The sequence below is a fragment of the Xenia sp. Carnegie-2017 genome, unplaced genomic scaffold, assembly GCF_021976095.1.
Source record: "Xenia sp. Carnegie-2017 unplaced genomic scaffold, XeniaSp_v1 HiC_scaffold_19, whole genome shotgun sequence".
NCBI classification, from domain to species: Eukaryota; Metazoa; Cnidaria; class Anthozoa; order Malacalcyonacea; family Xeniidae; genus Xenia; species Xenia sp. Carnegie-2017.
In genome coordinates this window covers 554,869-578,718 of record NW_025813481.1, presented here as the reverse complement: position 1 = coordinate 578,718, position 23,850 = coordinate 554,869, and the positions used below count along the sequence as shown (strand labels likewise).

General features: G+C 35.5%; 2 protein-coding genes and 2 long non-coding RNA genes across 4 annotated transcripts; 3 read left to right on the top strand and 1 right to left on the bottom strand.

The window, feature by feature from the left end:
- Positions 1-1,908: 1,908 nt before the first annotated feature.
- Positions 1,909-2,466, top strand: LOC124438660. The gene has a single exon (XM_046988840.1). The coding sequence runs from the start codon at positions 1,909-1,911 to the stop codon at positions 2,464-2,466; it is 558 nt and encodes a 185-aa protein (XP_046844796.1).
- A 5,196-nt stretch (positions 2,467-7,662) lies between these two features.
- Positions 7,663-7,993, top strand: LOC124439024. The gene is made up of 2 exons (XR_006946242.1): positions 7,663-7,750; positions 7,822-7,993. It is a non-coding gene; the product is annotated as an uncharacterized LOC124439024 (long non-coding RNA).
- A 363-nt stretch (positions 7,994-8,356) lies between these two features.
- Positions 8,357-9,455, bottom strand: LOC124438658. Its single transcript, XM_046988839.1, is given in 3 exon segments — positions 8,357-8,967; positions 8,970-9,092; positions 9,095-9,455. Coding segments are annotated over 3 exon segments (1,062 nt in total). The 5' UTR covers positions 9,423-9,455.
- A 9,245-nt stretch (positions 9,456-18,700) lies between these two features.
- LOC124438881 lies at positions 18,701-23,850 on the top strand. The gene is made up of 3 exons (XR_006946189.1): positions 18,701-18,984; positions 19,255-19,262; positions 23,837-23,850. It is a non-coding gene; the product is annotated as an uncharacterized LOC124438881 (long non-coding RNA).

Below are 23,850 nucleotides of genomic sequence, written 5' to 3'. Positions count from 1 at the left end.
ACCCTGGCCAAAACGAAAGTATCTAACGAAATTCTAACGAAAATTTGGCAAATGCGACGGAAAACTATGGTTTAATCGAAGGTTCAAATAATCAAGCGACGATCGAAATTGTAAACGAAGGAAAAGTAACGAGTGACAACAGTACGACAACTGTTCAATTTAAGTCAAATATGCCGAAGCTTCCTAAGCTGGAGCTTCCGAAATATGGTGGCAAGGTTACGGAGTGGAGTTCGTTTTGGGATCTGTATGATTCTGCGATTCACAGTAATCCAAACATTTCGAATGTAAAGAAATTCAAATCGCTTCTCGAGGGAAACGGTGCGAGGGCCATTAAAGGTCTAACATTAACTAATGCCAATTACGACTCTGCTCTATAAATCTTGAACGATCGCTTCGGGAAAACCCAGCAAACCATAACAGCTCACATGGATGAAATTTTAAAGATTCAATCTTGTAACAACGGTAGAACTAGCCAAGTAAGATACATATACGATAAAGTAAGCGTTCATGTACGAGGATTATCGAGTCTTGGCGTTTCTTCTGAACAATTTGGCAGTATGCTTATCCCTATTATCATGACTAAATTACCTAGTGACATACGTCTACAAACTGCTCGAAAATCGTCGGGAGACGTTTGCAAAATTGATGAGTTGTTGGATACAATAAAAACTGAGATCGAGGCACGGAAGATAAGTAAACGAGTGCAATCAAGTCCTTAGCCACAGCATGGAAAAATTCAGGAGGTCAGCACCAAACACCCAGAATACCTACGGCGAACGCCTTTTCGACTCAAATACTTCAGGTAAACATATTCAATGTGTTTATTGTAAAGAGCCACACTTTTCGGCATCGTGTGATAGAGTAACTGATGTTTTGTATGCCTGCGAATCGGGCATCTCAGTAAAATTGCGAGTCAATGAAGAGTTGTAGACGTTGTTATGGGGCTCATCATCAATCGATTTGTGAAGTGATTAGGTCAAGTTTTACGCCTCCTTAACAAAAGAATACATATGATCTTAAATTTTCCCCCACTGGAAACAACCTTCCAGAAACCCAGGAATGAAACAACGTTGCACAGCTACTATGATTGATGAAGATAATTACTTAACAACGAATACGGCAAAAACGCGTAATCAAGTTGTTCTGTAAACAGCTATTACATATGGCAATGGTGGGAATGGTTCCATTTCCATACCTGTTCGCGTGCTTTTGGACAGCGGTAGTCAGCGCACTTACGTTACGAATTCATTAAAAAACCGGCTTGGACTAGTTCCCATCAGAAAAGAAGTTGTTAACTTAAATACCTTTGGCAACCAACATTTTACAAAGCAAAAATGCGACTTGGTTCATTTGTCTCTGAAAGGAAAGAATGGAAATCGAATCAAAACAGCTCTTTGCTTCCCAAATATTTGCTCTCCATTAACAACGACAATTGATCTCAATCATTATCCTCTTCTGATAGAGTTGCAGCTTTCTGGTACCAATATTCTCTCTGGACGACAGATTGACAGCAACATCGACATTCTAATTGGAGCAGATTATTACTTTGATATCATGAAAGGCGAAATTATAAGAAGTGAATGTGGTCCTGTTGCGATTAATAGTGAATTTGGCTGGATTATCACTTGACAGACGAATGATGGTGAAACTAATTTGAAATTGTCAATCGTTAATTTAATCATCGAAGATTACTCAATTTCAAAAGAAGTTTCGCTTGACAAGAGAGAACCCAAATTACATGAATGCTTGAAACGGTTTTGGGAGATCAAATGAATGGGAATCAAAGAATCCAGCGAATCACAGGATTAGGAGTTTCTGAAGAATATAAAATATCTGAAGGATGAAGGGAGATATGAAGTGAATTTACCTTGGAAGGGGGAATATATTCCAAAATCAGACTGTTACGGTATGTGTTTGAAACGATTACACCAGTTGAAATCTCGTCTCGATAAAGACAAACCCTTATTGCAAGAATCCGATGCAATTATCAAAGATCAAGTGAAAGGAGGAATTATTGACCCAGTTCTTGTTGCACATGAAACCGGTTATTTCCTACCCCATCATGGCGTACTTCGAAAAGATAAGGAAACTACAAAACTTCGCGTGGTTCTCGATGGTTCGGCAAGAGCTACTAAGAAAGAGCAGTCACTCAATCATTGCATCGAAAAGGGACCAAATTTTGTTCATCGTTTATTTGACACTATTATAAACTTTCGAGGCTTCCCCATTGGGCTTGTTGCCGATATCGAAAAGGCTTTTCATCAAATACAAATTGCTCCCGAAGACAGAAGGATGCTGAAGCTCCTTTGGTTTGACGATATTAACAAAGTTCACCCGATGCTAAAGGAATACAAGTTCCGACACCTACCATTTGGTCTTACCCCAAGTCCTGCAATATTATCTACTGTTATTCGTCACCACGTTTCGAAATACAAGAATGTCGATCCAGAAATAGTCTCGAATTAATCGAGTCGTTATATGTTGACGATTTCGCTGGTGGAATTTCTAATGAGGACGAAGCTCTATACAACTATCATAGATCTCTAAAATTAATGAGCGAGGGAGGATTCAAGCTTCGAAAATGGCATTCAAACTCGCAACATGTCCGAAATGTTATCGCGAATAATGAAGATCGACCGTTTGATGAGGTGGGAAATGAAAGGAGGTCATCATATGTTAAACATATACCAAAAACGATGGTGGAAGACAAGTTAGTAAAAACTCAACAGAGCCACAACCTAAGTCCACATCTCAAGAGAACTGTATCAAAATTCTAGGAATCAGCTGAAATGAGAACAGCGACGAGCTTAGTAAAAGTGTTTTCCAAATCACTTCCTGCAACTAAGAGGTCAGTTTTAAAGTTATCTGCGAAAATATTCGATCCTATTGGCCTTCTCGCATCATTTACTATCACTATGAGGATGTTGTTTCAAACCCTCTGCTCTTCTGGCTGTAATTGGGATGAAGATCTGTCTGGCAAGGCCTTATCACGTTGGAATTCTCTCGTTCACGACTTAAGGGCTTTAAGTGACATACGAGTAACGCGTTGTTACTTCCATGGTGGATACGATTCATCTCCGATTCATCAGATACATGGATTTTGCGATGCATCAGAATTTGCGTTTGCTGCAGTTGTATATCTACAAACGGAACATAAAAACGGTGAAATTGAAGTGAATCTAATAGCAGCCAAGACAAGAGTCGCTCCTATCAAACGACAGACCATACCACGACTTGAATTGTTAGGCGCAACTACCTTAGCAAGATTAGTTGATTCTATTGTGAAAGCGTTGACTTCAATAAAATATCACTGATATTATCCTATGGACGGATTTATTTACCACATTGTGTTGGATTCGAAATCATAACGTGTGGAAGTCGTATGTACAAAACCGCGTGAAAGAAATCAGAAAGTTAACTAGTAGTTATAAATGGAGACATTAACCTGGGGTAATAAACTCTGCCGAATTGCCTTCTCGTGGGTGTTCCGTAAGTGAACTTGTGCAATCTGGAATCTGGTGGAATGGTCTGCAGTTCCTCCAAAATACTGAAGAAAAATTGCCCAAAGATCTTCAACTTACAAAATTGAATGAGGACTATTGCTACACAGAGATAATACGAAATCCTCTTCCAATAACACATTCCTTGACGTTAACATCGCTTCCTAAACGTTTGTTAGATGAATTTATTAATCGTTGGAGAACGGAATATCTTTTAAGTTTCAGAGAGACTTCACGTTTACTTCATGGAGCACAGAATGGGAAGATAACTGTCGGTGATGTTGTTGTGTTAAAAAATGATTTTTCCTCTCGAATTTTGTGGAAATTAGCTAGAGTTACCGAGCTCATAGTAAGTAAGGATGGTGTTGTTCGAGTAGCAAAAGTCTGTGTTGCGAGTACTACAAAGGCTCGATCGTCAGAACTACGTCGTCCAATACAACAACTGATACCACTTGAGTTGAATATGCCTCCAGCAAATACCGTGGTTCCCAAAACTACTAGTGGAATTGAGTCTAAAGACGAAAACTCTATGAAAACCCGACACCGAAGAACTGCAGCCGTGATTAGAGACCTATTGCGACAGTCAAATAGTAAAAACTCGTGAAATAAATTGATCAATATGATCAACGTCGGGAGTGTGATGAACAGTTGTTTTTATTTGTTATTGTTGTTGCGGATCGCGTGCATTTCATGTGATTGACACTTTGGGATTATTACAGAAGGGAAAGTTGTTGTTAACATTATAGATTGGAGATGCTGTTGAATTGTGAAGTAGTTGTCTTTGAGACGACTTCGTTGTACAATAAAAGTTCTAAAATAAATCATTTAAACTAACGACAATTCCAAAATTATGTTCTCGAGAATAAAAATAGCGATTTTATCGTGCAACGTGCATGACAAATGATGAATGGAAAACCAAATTTAAGACCTTTTCATTTTTAATTAAATCTACACGAATCAATGAACATTTCATGCACATTTCATTCGCCATTATTTTGTGTTTTTCTTTTTAAAAGTGCAAATGAAACAAAATTTGTGCTATTTAGATTATATTTTCATTCAAAATAATTTTCAAAAGGACTGTCTATATTCTAAAACAAATAATTCATATCGCTTTTCATTTTAAAGATATCGAAGTTTATGTAATGTCTGCTTTACAAAATTTGTGATGTCACATAGCATTACGAGAATTTGAAATAGCAGGTAAAATTGTTAAGATTTTACATCGACAGAGAAGAGTTCCTTCTACTGTGATTAGTTAATGGTATTAAAAACTGTTTTAAAAAGTAGCTACAGCGCTATTTATAAATTCTGTTGAATAAAAATAAAAAATATAAACCTTCAACAATAATATTTATGTTAACGTTAATTTAATACATATGATTTAAAATAATCCGCACGATTTTAAGCTCAACGTATGCTTAAGGCTTATTTGATATGTTGGTCAACAATGTATGATCAACCAAGACTACAACCAGAATTATTGAAAAAGATTGGTGATCCAAAAAAGTATTTTCTCAAAACTTTTACGAATCTTCCTGTTCCAGTGCAAGCGACTGTCAGGTCAAACGATGAATGGAAAAACAAACCAAAATTAAATCGACACGAGTCAATGAACATTTAAAAGACCTTTCATTCGCGGATTTATTTGTGTTTTTTTTAAAGCCATTATTTTAAAACCTTCGCAGCTGAAGCCAAACTTCTTGAAACATTGTTAGCTTAAACAACATGCGTCATATTTATACCTATGTGCTACAGTTTCTTTTTAGTTGTGTCATTTTCTTGCTAACGCTATTTCAAAGCAGTTTCTTGGTAACACATAATTTCCAAAACAAAATGGATATAATTTGCAGCATTTTTAGCTACACTCAGATAAACTATCGGAAGTATAACTCCAACTATCAATTCATAGCAATTTTATTTCAAATCTCGAGCGTTGATGAATTAAGCAACTGTCCAGTTGTATTTTATACATCCTGTATAAATGTGTAAAGAATGTTGAAAATGACATTTGTCGTCATTTTTGGTTTTGATTTTACTCAACCTAGCCAAATTCATTGAAACAGAATTACACAGATGTGCACCTTAGTACAAACAGCTAATTGTCATGTAATTTGTCTGAAGGTATGGCAAAGAAAAACAGTTGGCGTTGAAAATATTTTAAAGACCACGACTTGCACTTTGGCTTTTGAGTAAAAAGATCTTTAAACGTCTCAAGACCATTTTCATTCAAAAATTTGTTCATTCATTTTACTTTTACTTTCCTTCTTCTTTCTCCAAAAGCTTTTCCGCCATATGTTTGGATGGTAATAGAACGATATGCATCGTTATTTAAATTCAAGATAATTTGAACAGCTCGCTATGAAGTTTATCAAGTCGCTCTTATTGTGTTTTAACTACATAGAATATTTCACACCAAATCTCACAGCAATAATCAAAGTGTAGGAACAAGCGTATTGTTTTGCTTGTTCACAAAAATTACACAAGTAAAATGAAATTTTTCTTTTCAGTTATGACATTGCAGTGCTAGATATTTCACTTCATCAGTTATGTTGAATGTAAATGGATGTATCAATGAAAAATGAACCTTTTACATGAAAAAATCGACAAGACGTCAACACAAACGAGGGACGAAAGACAAATTATTAAACACGAGCTCAGTGTCAGATCTATTTCAATCTTCCATTTTACATGAGTCGAATGCATTAAAAACAAAAGACAATGAGGAAATTGTTCACATTTCCTTTTAATTTAATTGCATTCGACACATCTAAAGTGCGACGTTTGAAACGAGCCTCATTGTCTCGATTACATTGAAATAGTTACCTGTGATAAAATGGTTGTGAAGACCAACCACAAATGTTATAAAATTAAAGAATATATACTGAAAAGTTTTATGATCTGTCTCCATAAAATATTTTGCAGCGATGAAGGCCTTTCGAATGTTAATTTTTAGCTGCTGCATATTGAATTTTAAGTATAACGGAAGGATCAAGATTTAATGCGAAATCAACACTACAGAGTTTAGAATCGTCCAGGTTAGTAAAGTCCTGTGAAGTACTGTTGTATTTAATGTTGACTGACGTTTCGACAACCTTAGCGGTAGTCATCTCAGAGTCAACTAGACTCTGATTTCATCTTGACTCTGAAGATGACTACCGCTGAGGTTGTTGAAACGTTAGTGAACATCATGAACAAACGTCGTTCTCAGGATTCTACCAACCTGGCCTATCTACATCCACAATCATGTAGAGATACTACCGCGTTCAAAACATTTACCTTACTACAGAGTTTGCAACCATAAAAGAATATTAAAATTAAAACACGCGAGGGTAAATAGTTAAATGGCAGATATATATAAACTGTTTTTTTACCAATAAAGCTCCTTTAAGTTAAGATTCGACAGCTCTTTCTTTTGAATTTTTCTTGGAGGAGTTTAAAACCTTCACAATAAGTTGAATTCATTTAACATCAGTAGGCATAACCAGGGAACACATAAAATCACAACAATTTTTCAGTCAGGTCCACATGTATGATTGTATAAGAATGCTTTGGACATTATAGCTTATTAATTTATATCTGTTCAATAATCCATCGCTTAAAACGTACAAAACGTTTTGTAATACACGAAACGGCAGGATTTACCTCGGCCTTAAAAGCAAAACAACGATTTTAACTGCCATCTGTTAGTATTGCATATATACAGTCACATTTCCATAATTCAACGCTCAAGTCTGTCGTATATATTCCCCTTAATGATTCCCTTAAACGCAGTTTTGAAGAATACATAAAGATTATTTTAACTATAGATGATTACGAAATTAGCAATAAGGAATGCGCAAATTCGATTATACGCGGAGGGGGTATTCATGTATGCATGATAGGCCTTATTAAGTTCCCTAGGAATGCATGTTTTTCAAAGGATTATAACATGCAAATATGAATATTAGCCTCCCTCCCAAATATCGATCATCCGGGGTCCATGACATTGAACATACCTTGTGCTCTAGGTCTTGCAGTTCAAAGCGGAATGAGTTTGACTGGCTCTATACAAAAGGAGTTTTGAAACAATTCAGCAATCTGCAAACGTACAGCTACGCTATCAAAGCTAGGGTGTGGGGGAGAGGGGGGATTTAATTGTTTGTGTATCTATGTTAGTCCGGAGTATAAGACCTAGCATTGTTCAAATTCATGAAGAAAGTCTCAAATTCACTATTTTGCATTGGTTTATCAATGAAATTAAAATAGAGGTGAGACCCCAGCAAAATACCTTTTTGTTTCCGAGAAAATTATCAATAAATTTTGCCATATATTTTAATAGTAAAGGCACAGGGATCCCATTTCAAATAAAAAGAAAATCGACAAAACAATTTAGTTCTCATCGCATTTATATCCTCTTGGAAGTAAGTATTATTAAGCGATATATAATTCGTATAAATTGTCATTTATACCAGTAAATTTCACATACTTTCAATAAAAAAATGAGAAGAATATTTGGGATTTCTTGATTTATTGGTGTTATTAAATTTTACAAGAGCATGAAAATGTTTAATAATGATATTGTATCACCTGTCGTCTTCACTGCAGTGTATTCTTTTGATTCATTTTCGGGATTATTTAGGGAATATTACTTACTTATTAATCTTGGTAACAGCTACCACCACATTTGCACAATGCTGTGCATGGAAGATTGGACTTGGTACATTTGCACAAGCCCCTACATGCTTTCTTGCAACCACAGTGCACCAGTTCGTTGCACGCTTTGGAAGCCTCTGGAAGAGTGCTCCATGTAGGAATCCATCTGCCATTATTTTGCCATCCCCACTGCGAAGGAAGCGGTAACTGTTGAACTGAAACTAACGACTGACCCCAAACATGACCAGCCTGATATGTTGCCCTCCGAATGTGCTGTACCAAGGAGGCTTGGGTTGGTGGAATGTGGTCGATTGTCTTAGTACCTTGTGCAAATATAGCTTGTCTAGCATCATTGATGTTGGAGAGCGGGCATGTGCGGGAATACATAATAATGATAAATCTTTCAATTTTTCCATTTCTTCTTCTGAGATGGATTCTTTTGGAGATGAAAGAAGCTGAAACACACTGGTAACATCAGGAAAAGACTTCCAGGCTTGAAATGCAGTCTTTTTACCTTTTCCAGCAAAGAACGACACAGTATCACAACCAGTGACAGCATGAAAGAAGGGTAGGGCTTCACATTGCTCCCTACTCAACGAGCTTTGTGTAATGTTATGAATTGGTAAGTACCTCATGTGTTTACCAACACCAAAAGCAATCCAAAGTTCATCTACATCTAACTTGTGCACGTTTGCTATTGCTAACACAACAACATCTGTGTCTACAGTTCTTATGACAATTTTCCTCATTCCACCTTTCGCTGCATGGTTTGCATGAATGAAAATGCGCGTATCGGCCTCCTCGTGATTGCAGGGAGCTAACTCATCTTTTCGATTGGCTTCGAACTTATTATGTCTTCCTCAAAAGTGCTTACAATTGTAACATTTGGCAGTTGAATCGATGTTGCTGCCTGACTGAGGTACTTGAAAAGTTCTTGTTTGTTGTCATCTGATCTTAAAATGATTTCCAGTTTGCAGGGATCACAGCCATGTCACATACTCTTCTTCTTGCCCCTACAGCGCCTCGCGATGAACGAGTACCCTGCTTAAGGCTGTCGGGTATATAACGGTCCCAAACAAGATCTATTCTTCTAATACCATTTGCTTGTTGAACAATATAAGGAACAAACACTGATTTGGAGTATTCTTGAAAGGTCTTACACTTCCCTGGGCTAAGCATGTTTACAATAGCTGCGGCATCCAAGATTTTGACATCAACATTTGGACAGGTGGTCTGCACATCAGCTTCGAGACAATCAATCAATTCTGATTTCTGGCCACTTCGCATCTTGTCCCCTGATGATAATGAAGGAGGAGTACTCTGGTTTTCATGCTTAAAAATTCTTGAGATTCCCTTCTCTTGACTGACAAGCAATGTACAACCTTGCAAAAAGATTGCAGTCATTCTTTAATGTTGTGACTTGAAGTTTCGTCTTGTTGGTTGTCGTTGGTACTGATGTTCCAAAAAGTGGAAGCTTATTGCGTTCAATTGTGTCAGTTATTGGTGTGTTACACTTTTCAAGTCTCTCTTCGACGTACTTAGTGTATTGTGCTTCTCCGATCTTTCGAGCTGTATAAATCGACTCTATAACACACTCAGGCTCTATTTCTTTCGTATCTACGACAATCAGATCCTTGCTATTTTCCATAAAGGGGTTTCCAAACTCCTTTAATGCAGCAGACATTGATTTTACATCTTTGCAAAGTTCTTTTGGACAGATGGTGTCTGTTCGTGGTGAGTAATGTTCTTTGTAGAACACTGAACGCCAAAGGAACACTCAAACTCTCTTACCAGTCTTGCAATTTCAGGTCCTGCGATCATCCAACGTCTTAGGGCCGTTGGGCACTCGGTGAGGCCCACTGCTCCACCATCACCTTTTATCATTTCGTTCTCTTGCTCGTGGTTTTGGTCAAGGGACATCATAGAAAAACGATGTTGGGACTTCTGAACCACAAATTTTCCATGTGCACTAAACTCTGTAAAAAGAGTAGGATGCGTTTTCTCTAATCGTAAGAGATCTCTCACATGTACTGGCAACCATCTAGAGTAGTTAGACAAGTTCATCGCAAAACCAAGGAAGTACCTTTCCAAGCACTTGTAAGTAGACTTGGAAGTAACCCTCTGGTAGCCTTAACAAACTGCAGTAGAAGAATTTCGAGGTCTAATACTGTCGCCCAGTATTTGAATTGCGGGCAAAGCTCACTTTGTTCTTTTATCCAAGCTTCATAACTTTTGGGGCTTGTCTTCACAACTTTCGATGTACTCCTGGTAAGCAATTTTCTGCATAAGGTAAATTGCACAGGCACTTACTTGGTGGACATAGCGAGATCTCGTCACGTGCGATCCTTTCAAAACAGAATCCGCTCTTCCACTTGTCATAACCTCAGCATGAATTAGAGCACTTCAAAGTAAAAATATATGTTAGTTATTAGATTGAGATTATAAAACAACAAATCTACACCATACCTTGCCCACCCACTGTTAGTTAACCAATGTCCAATCATCTTTAATATTGCCATCTCAATATGCAGGCCACCCATCATTACCATGTACTTATCTTCACCGAATTCATTTTGTTGTTCCACTGTATTTGCTTAGCGAGTGCATAGAGTGGTTGGTCCATCGCTATAACAGGAGTTTGATTAGGGTTTAAGAACTTAGTAGATTCTTTGACGGTTTTCATTGCATGCTTTATCATAGCCATAGTATGAGCATTGTCTTCAAAAGTGGCAATAAAGAGGTGATTGCATTGGGCCTCAAAACTACGTTTTGCTCAGATGCAAAGTAAGCTGACCATGATAAGTAATCCTTTTCTTCAAGCTTTTCTTTGAGTAAAAGTTCGTCGACCCTTTTTAGCCATTTCTCCTCTTCCTTGATGCTTTTATTTATCAGGTCTTGTTTAGGTTTAAAAGAGCCAGTGACTTTGGGACAAAGAGATCCTTTTACCTTCATCTGTGACAGGAGTTACAGTTGTATAGAATTCAGGTAAACTGTTGACGACCTTTGACTTTGTGGGAGTGTTATCCTGTGGCACTTGTTCTCGTTCTTCTCCTTGTGAGTCAAGAGAAGGATGTTGTGTAAGGGAAATTGCTGTTCCATGAAATGAATTTTTAGCGGTTCTTGAGGACGGATTGTGATCGATATTGTCAACTTGGCCTGTAGTAAAGATATTCTTTCTTAATTTTGGAGGACATACAACACCCTCCTTCTCATACAGTTTGCAACACTTGTTTCCCAGATCTGCAGATATCTGCATTAGTCTGTCATAAGAAATGCAAAGACCTAGCTTATAAAACTTGTCGACCAATGTTTTTTCTTGTTTCTGCATGGACAACGAGCGCCGTGGAAGTGGTTAATGGTGTCTCTCTTGACTTGTCATGTCGAATGGCATTGCTAGCACCTGATCGTACATGCTTTACTGAATTAAATATTAGCAGTTGGGAAATCGTTAAAGCGGCACTGGCTCCTGACACCTCTTGTTTCTTTTGATTATTTATATTTGGACCCTCTAAAATCATATTTATCAGGGCAAGTAAACTATCGGGGACTGCTTGTTGTTGGCATTCTGGGTAAACGTGCCTTCAAAGGGTTCCCTTTTCAAGAACATTTTTTCGTACTATACTAGCAGCTTTTGCAAGGTACAATGCAGCGGTGTCTAGGTTCCTATTGTGTACAAAAGCCATAGCTGTTCCAATATCATTTGGCATTGCCAGCTTCACATCTTTACCATCTTTAAATGCATGCAGCTCTGGTATTTGAGTGAGAAGTCGTTCTTTCAGTCTTGTGGAGTTGATACGTCCTTTCACTTCTACTCCTAATTGTTCAAGTCTTGAACAATAGAGCTCTGACAATTGAGACATCTTGAAAACTGCTTCACCAGCTGCCAGGCTTTCACTAATATATAGGCTTAATTCTGCAAGGGCTATTGCCTCAGGTGTTATTTCATTTTTATCATCAACAGCACTATCTTGTGGTTGGTTTAATTTGCTTCTCTGACGGTTATAGAGAGATGTCAAGCATGATTTATGGTAATATGCATCTCTTGCATGCATATCACCTTGTGCTAATTTTGCTAACAGTTTGTAATCTTGAAGCGTCTCGGCCGCTGATTGAACATTATTGGTAATTGACATGGTTTCTGCTTTATGCAAATCACCCTCTGTGCAATCACAGAAAAACATGATAAAGCATTGCTACTCTTACTTGACAATTCAAATGTCTTTCTTCTTGTTTTAGCTGGACTAGTAGCTCCTAATATTGCTGGATCCTCAGTTGAAAATTCCTCTTCACTTTTGCGCTTTTGTGCCCGCTGAAGCTTTAGCGTATTGCATTTATTATAGCACGATTTGTGCCATGATGCTCTGTGATTTCTTAAAGTATTTTCAATGCCTGTTAAAGTATTATTATAAGGCTAAATAAGTACAATTTATGGCTCATAGTTGATCTGTGAGTTTATTTCACTTTTAATTGATTAGGAATTCCTTACCTCTGCCATCATCAAGAGAAGAAAGTGGAATGTTAATAGGTAGCGAATCAAGTTTCTCGAATTCTTTCAAGTTTTCTGCAATTGTCTTGTAATTTGAGCCAGCAAGTAAAGTATTTGAAGCTTTTTCCGACATAAAATCTTTTCTTTTGTGTCTTTTGACATAAGGCACAAAGGTTCCAGTTTAAAGACATTTTAAAAGCGAAAAATAATCAAAAAAATTATCGAGAAATAGCACTATATCGTCTGGAAATGCCAAATTAACTAGGCGACCAGGCTTTTGCCACAGGGAGCCCAAAATTTATGCAGTTTTCGAAATAACCTTTAAAAAGGGTAACTTTCGACAATTAATTAATTTTTACCGGAATTTTCATGGTGTTTTGTTGTTTTTATATAAAATACAACATTTTTATTTAACATTTTATATTTAAAACGGTTTTATAAAAGCCTCATTAAGCCCGCGATTTAAGCCGCTGACCAAACTTTTAATCGGCTCAAAAGTACCCTAAACAAGCTGATCCTGCTGGGGTCTCACTTTTATTTTGATCTATAAATCAAATTAGCAATTTGTGGTAAGTTTCATGCTTTCTTCACATGTTTGAACAATCTGACCAATTTTCGGAGCTTATCCTCCGGACTATGTTAAAATAATTTGTATGAAAGCAATTGTGATTCAAAGAAAAAACAATTATAATTACAGAATATATTATGATATACCTATCAACCACATTCTTGTACTATAATTCTCGTTTAGCTATTGCAGATTTTAGCTTACTTCCAGCTTTAAGGGTTGTCTAATAAAGACAAAATACATGATTGACATGGATTGTATCAACCTTTGAGGAATCGCTGCTACAAAAATGGCAATATATAATCCCATGTGATGGTTTTTGGCGACAGCGAGCATTGCTAGAGAAGAATGGATGAATTAAAAGGAATTTACACGTACAATAAAACCTTAGTGGGACACATGTCACCAAATAATCAAAAGCAGTCATTCAATGAATTACGGAACCTAAATCAAACTTCAAATTTTGGTAAGTCTCTCATTGAAATTTAAAATTATCTACAATGGTATAAAAAGTTGACAGTTACTTAGTTGCAATAAAATCATCTCCGTTGGACAAATTAATATATGAATTTTTTTGGTGTGAGGGGAAATAAAATACGAAGTAATTTTCGGTCAGCTGTTAACTACCTGCTGTTTAGAAAATATAAAGAGAGAAAAAGAGTTCTTACTGCGCGAGAGCTACAAATATTTAAACTAACGTAATAAGAGCTATTCTGATGCTTCTTTAGCTTAAATAGAAGGAAGCAGACGTACACGCAAGCATGAACTGAACAGTAAAAACAGTACATTTCAAAGATGATTAGTAAGTTATATCAAACATATAAGTTTGTGCGAAATCGCTGGTTGTATAATTTTCATATAAGTGCATACTTGGAAATATACCAACTACAGACTCAACACTAGAGGGACAAACTTTGAAATATAATATTGTACTTTACTTCTTGACCTTAAGGTTCACATTAAGGTTGATATATAGAATGATGGATTTATGGTATGAAATTGAATTGATCCACTTTAAAATTCTTGGAGTCAACAATAACATCAAAATAATTTTAATACTCAAAATAATTAAGTACTTTCTCGTTGGGTTGAATAAAGAAATTCTTTCATTGCTACAATCACAACAGATATCAAATACACAAATTTCTCCAAAATATCAAATTGACGTCATAGAATTTAATTTTAGACCAAAACTGCAAGACATGATTGCAATGAATTATTTATTACTTTCATTTTAAAATTCCAAGGGAAAACTTAAAGGCAAAAATTTATAGTAGCCCCGTTGCGTGCTATTTGAAATAAATTGGCTAATCCAGGAAAAATCCGATTCCTAGCATCGTCAATGATTTCAAAATAGTTTAATGAAATAGATCAGTTGAAGCTGAAGCAATAAATTCTTTCAATCTCGAAACTGTTATCAAATAAAGTTAAACCTGGTTCTACTTGAAGGTATAAATTGATGTTGTAGAGCCGAAAGCCAGACCATAGATTAAGTCCCACAGTGCAAATAAGTCTTCATACATAGATCACAGAATTGGATAGACTGTAAAAAAACGTGATACGCCTTACTTATGTTTAAATTTGCTAGAAAATGCTGTATAAAAAATAACATATGGTTTCGCTAATGGTTGAAAGTGACAATTTGAGATAAAATGAACATTTTGCCTGCTAAAAGATAAACTATAGGCTATATAGTGTACTTTGAAGGAAAAATATGGAGGAAGTAATGAATTACTATCCATGAAATGGATATACTTCATCCGATGAATGATTTGCATTGCACTAAGCTAAAACAACTTCATCCAGAACGATAAAAATCGCTATTCCCTTGATGAATTTATGTAAAGCTCAGTAGTAAAGCCGTCCAATTTGTGATTGATCAAATTGTACGACTTTGAAAATAATAAAAAATCATGGAGTATCTTTTTTAAAAAAAAGCAAAATATAAACATTAACTTTCTTTTAATATTAAAGTTAGGTTCAGTTAGCCTCATAAAAAAGGAGAATGGCTGAATCTCATTTTTCGATAAACCTAGGTGGTTGTTTCTTACTTTGAAACAGACAACGCACATTTTGTAAAGAAATTTGAATTTTGCAACACGTCTGTTTCAATCGCTTTACGACGGACCGAGGATATAGTTTAAATATGTTATTCTATATAGATGCACAAAATGAATCTCTTAAAAGAAAAATGGCCCTCTATAGAATGCATGGTTTGGAGTTAATTGACTCATAACAAATTCAGTTTTAAGGTTAATAGGCAATATTTTCAGCAGCACATTGTACGGGCACGCTAAACTTGTGTGCATTAAAACATTAACTTTCTCATCTGTTGCAATTAACAAACTAATATTAATGATCTCACTTCGCAAGAACGATCATTTTCTACCAATTCTACGAACTTCTTACTGTTATTATAATTCATTGTTGTTCAGTTACTGCTGGAAGTAATCAAGGACAAGTACAATTGCCTAGATATTGGATCAGATACAGGTAAAATATACTTGCAAGGTTCTCAATAGCCTGAATTTTAGACGCTTGTAAATTCCTGATAGGTAATGGTAAGCGTCTCTTATTGGCGGCCGAATTCTTATTGTTGCAGGTGATATTTCCCAATAAGATGGGAAAAGATTTTAATTTTAGCAAAATTTTAATCCATCGCTCACTTTAGCTAATGGGAAACGCATTCACAGCATTTATTGTAATGTGTTTAAATATTTCATGAGTTATCTTCTGCTCAGAACCAATAAACACAGATAGACAAACGAGCTCCTAGCGTGGGTAACAAATCAACAATATTTTTTAATAAAAGAACTTCTAAGCACACTTGCCAATGAAATTCGTTGTCCATATTTTACTACAAAAAGAATTCTACCTCCAATTAGTAGCTTACCATTCCCTGTAAGGAATTTACAATCGTCAGCAATAAAGGCTAGGCTCTCAAGTGAACGAAAGAATACAATTAGATCAGTATGTCTTAATCAATACAATCGAATTATTTGCGTCACTAGTGGGGATGTTTTAACTCTTTAGCAGGCAAATTTTTTGTTCTCGTGTTTAAAATTGTTTTGTTTTTGCTGCCACATGGCAACACTGCCTATAAAAAGTAAATAAAGTCGACTATCAAACTGTATATTTTACCATTAGTAATTCAAGACAACTGTTTTTACACTGAACAAAGGAAAAGTCGACATTAGGCTGCTTCAAAAAGTATGTCAATGGAACTCTAGACAAGTTTCAAGTCTCCTTTAACCAAGGAGAACCACTGGCGGCAGAACGTAGATAATTGGATGGGCTATTTTTATATATTCATATGTATAATCCGTAACACAATTGATGTCAATTAAAACTAACAAAGTAAAACATGCATATATTAATAATAACACTATCCCAAAATTATCAATGTTCCGCCGACCTTGAGGAGAACTTCTGATTTTTTTTGGAGATCATCAGATTCTTTTAAAATGTCAACAATCATTTGTGACAACTTCAACCGTGGCGCACAAAAATTTGCAACATTAATGATTCACAATTTGAATGCATGACAGTTGATAACGATGGCGTGGTGTATATTCTTTCAGGTTATAGAAGAGAAACACTTGAAAATATCTATTGAAAGTTTTTTCAAAACATGGTAACTATATTGTCCAACAGTCTACTTTGTACTTCCTTAACACCAAATACGCACAAAATTTATTTATAGTCGCAACACAATACTAAAAATTGTTGTTGCATTTGTTGAAGGTTACCAACGTAAGGTCAATGTATGTGGATGTCTAAAATCCTACTCTGCACACCTTTCACAACTAATAATTTCTTTCATAGTGTTGTAGAAAATATTGCAATAGCAAGTATTTTCAAGGTTGTCGCAAGCAATAGTGTGCCCAATAAGCAGATATTTACATTTTTCCACGATAATGTCAGCAATATTTATCAAAAGAAAAAAATTGCAAATATAAAAAAATTCTCAGTACCATTAGATAGATTAGCATGAGTTGAGTGAAAAAAGTATATTATACAGTTTACTTTTAGTCACTCGTTGATGAAGCATCAATAACTATTTGCTACCATAATGCTGACACAGCATTTTAAGGTGTTTAATTAAACCATTGATCTGAAAAATTAGTACCTGGTTAGAGCTTCAACATATGAAAATTGCAACGGGTTTAGATTTTACTCACCCGATTCTTGGGACAACTTAAATACAATATGGCGTAGAGTTGACTGTGCGATTGCAACGATGCTTCCTACAAATTTACTTGTACATAAATAGCCGCAGTTTTGAGAGTAACAATTGATGCAGCATGAACAAAGCATTGTCGCAATTGCTCAGCTAACTCTACACCATATTGTGATTGAGTGGTCAAAAGAATCGAGTGTGTAAAATCAAAACTGGCTTCAATTTTCATAATGGTTTCATACGTGAAAGCTCTATACAGGTACTATTTTTCAGATCAATGACTTATACCTCAAACAGACCTGCCAGCTTGCACAACTTTATCGGCTGTCACCTAAATCTAAAAAAAATATCCAGAACATTAGATTTTCCACCACTCTACCCTTCTTTAATGACATATAGTTAGTGAAATAATTTTGAACGAATCAGGTCGGACTGACTGTATGGCAAAAATATTGAGCTTTTATAAGTTATGCGTTCAAATCTTTCAAACAATTTGTATAAACAAGAAATCTACTTGGGTTTTCTTGGTTTTCTGTTCATACACAATTCATTTTTACCAAGTTCTTCTGTTCGTCAATGTAATGGTGTATACAGTTTTCAATTAAACACTCATTCAAATTTTATTCGTTGAAAATATACATTTACTACATACGTGTTACTGCAAAAGTTTTAAACGGGTGAATATGATTGCCAATCTGGTGTTCAGGAGATTTGTGTTAGGATTTAGGTGACAGCCGGTAAACCTGGGTGAGTTGCATGTCTGTCTGTGGTATAAGACAAGACATATCAGGATCATGATAGAAATGAATGACCGAAATAAAACGGTTTAATGTATTTTTTACCAAACTGAAGTTAGTCTATCCAATGGCACTTATAATTTTCAGAATTTGCAAATTTTTGATTTTGATGATCATTTGATGACGTCATCGTGAATAGAACGTAAATTTCTTGCTTATTGTGCACACTTAATGCTTTCGGCCACATCGATTACTTGCTTTTATATGATTTACAAGGGCACCATGAAATGAATCAATTGTTGTTGGATGTGTACAGCGAAATTGTAATTTTGAGCACATTGGTCAACGTTCTAAGTACTTTTTGCTTCGTGTGTCCCTCGAATTGCTTATTTTTCAAGATGAAGGGTAATTAATCTTGTGAAGCATGTGAAATTAACAACACAATATGAATGTTTTTGCTGTAGTATTTTTGTTTGTAATCGACCGTTGCTAACAACTTGACAAAGGACGAGCAACAAGCACTCAAACGACTAAACGACGCGTGACTGGGGTCATGGACAAGACCTATTTCTTCGACAAAATGGACACACTTGTTAACGACAAACAAACGTTTAAAAACACAAAAGAAACCCAACAACATCACTACTGCGCAAACTTAACAACAAGATCTTTTCTTTGAAAAAGTCTAACATCACATCTGAACGTACTTACTATTGACTTAGTTGTTCTGTACCACGACAACCTAAACCTTACATACCCAAATACCCTTGCGACCAATTGTATCATTCCGTCGGTGGCTTACTTACGAACTTTCACAGTACTAGACCGACATACTGCAACCACTTACAAGCAAATCAAAACACAAGCTACAATCTACTGTGCATCTACATGTGTTTTGCACATTTTCACGGTGTAATTACAGAAAAACTGCATTGCAGTTAACCAATAACAGTAAAAAAATATCTCAGGGCAAATTATTAATTATTAATTGAGTTAAGCGCAGGCCACACTATTGTTGAATTGCAACGATTTTCGTAATGATGCGCTCGTTAACAAAAATATGACGACACGGCCGTACATAATGAAGAAAAAATTTCGTCAAGATTTAGTTACGATTTTTGAAAACAAAATAATCAACTGTGAATCAGTAAACTTTGTATTTGATTATGTGAAAATAATGTTGTTTTTCTCTTTGTTGCAGAGCCTCGCAAATCAGTTGATAATCCCATTGAAGGTGTACAATATTATAATAATGTTCTATGAAGAATGCATAAAACGATTTCAGTTTATTGGGAAGAAATATAAAACGCTCCTTCAGTAAGTAAATTTGACTATCTTTTTATCAAACAGCATCATCTCTCAGAAATAATAACGCCGATTACCCAGTTACACTTATCAAACGATTTCTAACACAGGTCTCGGTTAACGTTAACTATTTATGGGAATACAATTTTGTCACGGCAATTTTTATTGTTCTTAAAAAATTGATTTCAGGGTAAAAAACAATATTTTTTGTTGTCTTGATTGAATAAGCCATGACTTTTGCTCGTTTAGCTACAGCATAAATTATTTTACTGTAACTGACAATCATGTACACAGGGCGGATCTAGAGTATGTCAAATCCGTCGCGCGACTGATGTTTGAAATTCAAAATTACCTATTTATATTAATTAAAATTCATTAATTATTCTTACTTTATTATCGCATTTACTTCGTGATAAAAATCCAGCTTTATTTATTATTGAAAACTAAGGACTAATCCAATGAATATCTCGTTGGTAACCAGATCAGTTGAATTTTAATTGACCTAGAATAACCAACTGATAAGCGGGGTGGCTTGACTGGTTCGACGGATAAAGGAGTCTATGAACGCCAAAACACTTATTTTATTGGTCAATGGCCAGATGAGTGGACAGTCTGAAATGGTCTCGACTGATAATAGGGAGTTTTAGCAAGAGTAAGACTACGACTACGAGTACGAAATTTGACCGTGTAAGAGAATGGCACGAGGAAGGTTGTTGTCGTTGTCGCTTCGTCAAGATTAAGTTTTAGCTGTAAACAACAGAACGAGCCTTTTTATTGTGTAAAACACCGACGTTTGCGAAGCAGCTACGGCTCTATTTGTCAATAATGATATCAAAGAATCGATAATACTGGTTTTGCAAGAATATAGGACTCTTTAGACTGAAAAATCTTCACTATTTTAAGTTTTATGTACGATATATTTGTACTATTTTATTGCTGTTTACCTTTCACTTTGCGTACGAAATACATGAAAGTTTTGCAGGTCATATTTTCCTTTTTAATGTACATCTGCGCTCAAAAAGGGTTCTAAATTAAAGCCTGGATGCTCCAAAATAGTACTGTAAACTAATTTCTTACAGAATGAAGAAATATACCTACTTTCTTTGCTTAAAAAGACATCGTAGTCGCGACAACGAATTTTTTACAAAACATCGTACTCAGATTGATGACGGCTACGTGTTTTTGTTGTCGGAACAACGATTACGCGCCAGAATGACGTAAATCGTACTCATTGTCGTACTCGTAGTCTTTGCTAAAACTCCCTAATAGGGGTGGCCGGACGTATAAGGGAGTCCAATTGCTATCTTACAATTGGTTCATTTGAATTTTTGTTTTATTGTGATTGGTTTGATGGATTTCGACTGATAGCCAACTGAACTAACATAGTCAAGCTCACTGTCCCGAATTGAATGTTTGATCGTTTCATAGTAATTTTTAAAAGCATGATAGAAACTAAACTACAATCAGATGGAATTTATGGAAATCTTTTACAAATTCATATATTGACATGAATGCTGCTGTCCAAACTGTGAATTTTTTCAAGAGGGCGAAAAATTTATGGATGAATTGTAAATGCTTGGCAAAGACGATCTCGCGAGTGACATTTCAGTCATTGATGTTCAAAAGCAAGCCAACATTGTTTTGAGTTTTTTCAGCAGAAATTTACATCCAAAATCGTAAGTAAAGGACAAGTGAAGTGTATGCATGAATGTAATATATCAAAGTCAATTTATGCGAGTGTGTGATGCGATTTATGTTGATATGGCGTATGGTAAGCAGATTGATGCTTCTAAAATTGTTGTTGCCAGAGGACTTTTAGCTATGATTTCTTTAGTGCTTGGGGAATCGTGACCGTTATATGGCAGCGAAATTCTACATTCCTGCAAATATATTTCAATGGACAAAAAATCTGAAGCCATAAGGCGCCATACTATTTTTACTTTATCATAAACAAATGTTTGGGGCTTTTCAGTTTATGATCATTGATCATTCAATCATTAGACAGTTATACTACATATTGTTTAAGATTTGAGAAAACTAACATTGATTACATGAGAAGCTGTTTACTATAACCTGTGATTTTGAGTCTTCTGATCCATGAAGCTTTTTATTCTGACAATTTGACTAGAATGGTATTAAACCTTAGTATTTCACATACATGAAATGTTGTCCAATGTCACATATTGTCCCTTTTCTAACTGAACACCTCATGTAGAGATGTAAAGTTGTGTTAATCTACGGATCATACCAGATTGTTTGCCATAAACTCCAAAGAGCTATTGATGTATGAAAAGCATTTTCTATAAAGTAAAAATGTCTTCCTACGTATGCAGATAAACCTTGAAATTTGGCAAAACAGCAAAGTATTTTTCATGATCACTAGGTAATTTTCTGATGATCATTATAATTTCTAAACTAAATTATTTCAGATTTACATTTAAACGAGCTTTGATCATATGAAAAGATATTTATCATAACCAGTAAGCATGACACATGAACCAATTTTAACATTCATGTAATTATATAATTAAAGACATGTTGGTTACAATCTGTTTGTATTTGATAATACAATGCTACTAGTGATTGCTATATAGCACACCTTGCAGAAGATAATAGTCAATGGAAATGCCTAATAAACATTTATGGCATTAAGCTCCTTAACTGCAAATTTTACTCTGATAATTTTGCTTAATCTTTGGCAGAAAAAATTTTGAGTTTTTCTCAAAAGTGAATTTGCTGGCACTGATGTGGAGATGGGTAAAGGGTTACAACAAACTTGTATGGTTTGAAGTCTGAGCTTTTCTATATCTATGAACTGTCACTTGTAGTACCAAATTTCTAACTTAACTCATTACATAGAGGTTTGAATGGGGGTCTCTAGGGGTTCTATGCCTTTAACTTGGTAGAAATTTTAAAGACTATATCTTTTTGAATAGCATTATTGTAAAATGAATTTTACGTTCCTAGACATGCTAATGAGCCATATATTTGGCATGATAATGAGCCTAAATATTTGGCATGATAATGAGCCTAAATATTTGGCAAAACATTCAAGTATTGTTCAATTCATTTTTTTTCTGAAAAACGTAAGCAAAATGTGTTGTTTTACGCAAAACGATGCCCACAAAATACATTTTGTATTGCTCTAAAACGCTGAAAATGGCATTTTCAAGGCTCTGAAATTCAAAATTTCTCAGGGAGAATGCCTCAGAACCCCCAGGTGCGCAGCGCCTCCGACCCTGGTTCTTATGTCATTGTGTTGTGTGTACAGGAAATGTGTATTGTCATTGTGAATTAGTTGTGATGTGTGATTTAGGTGTGATGTTTTTAGTTGTAATGTGTGGGTGTCAATTGTGTATTGTTATTGTGAATTAGTGTGAAGTGTAATGTTTTTAGTTGATCGTTTTGTTTGTATTGTGAATAAGTCGTTTGTAAGGTGCCGGTAATTGCTGTGATCTGTTCAGGGGGGTTTGTTCCAAGTTGATATACCAACTGTCTTGTGTAAGCCGTTGTTTATAGTCAGTACTGTAAGTAATGCATTTTGCCAAGTCACAGTCAATGTTGTGCTTTGTCATTCGGTGATGTTCGGCAATGTGATTAGTTTTGTGTTGTTTCATAGTAGCTGGTTTGTGTTCAGTAAGTCTTATGTTTAAGTTCCTGCCAATTTCCCCGATATATGAGAGGTGGCAGTCGTAGCAGTTTATTTTGTAAACTGCACCTTGTCGTTCATTGGGTTGTTCTTTGCCCTTTATGTTCGTTAGTTCTTGTCGTAAAGTTGTGATTGGTTTTTGTGCGACACGTATGTTGTATGGTCGTAAGATACGCGGGATAGTCTCATACGTACCTTTGATGTAAGGTATCACTGAGTATTCTCCACTTCTTCAAAAGTAGACTGCATGAGCCAACGTTGAATTGGGGAAGCTATAAAAGACTTTCCTTCTCTATAAAATACATTCTTTTGACACGACTTATGCATTATCCACTTTATATTTCCATATTCACAGATTTAGAGTCTGCGAATGGTTTTGGGGATGACCAGTCATTCACTGTGCTTAATCTACAAACAACCTATTCTGAATTACCTAATAATGTTTAAAGAAAGCTAGAAGAACGGTTAAAAGAAGAAAATAACGTATTAGAGAATAATTGGAAAAGGTAATAGTAAAGTATTTCAAGGTTCTTACTTGACCCTTTCCTGTATGATATTTTATTTTATTACTACTTTACACAAATAATTACGCTAGCGTAATGTCGAACTAAAATATAAATTGATTATTCTTCAATACTTTACAAAGTGCTGAACCTGCCACAAGACAAAGAACACATCATTGCTGAAAAATACTTTGAGAATCCCACACAATGTGTGCTAAAAAACATGGTATGAAAGGGATGGAAGAAGTGCTTCTGTGAAAGCACTGCTTCTAGCATTAAAAAATTGT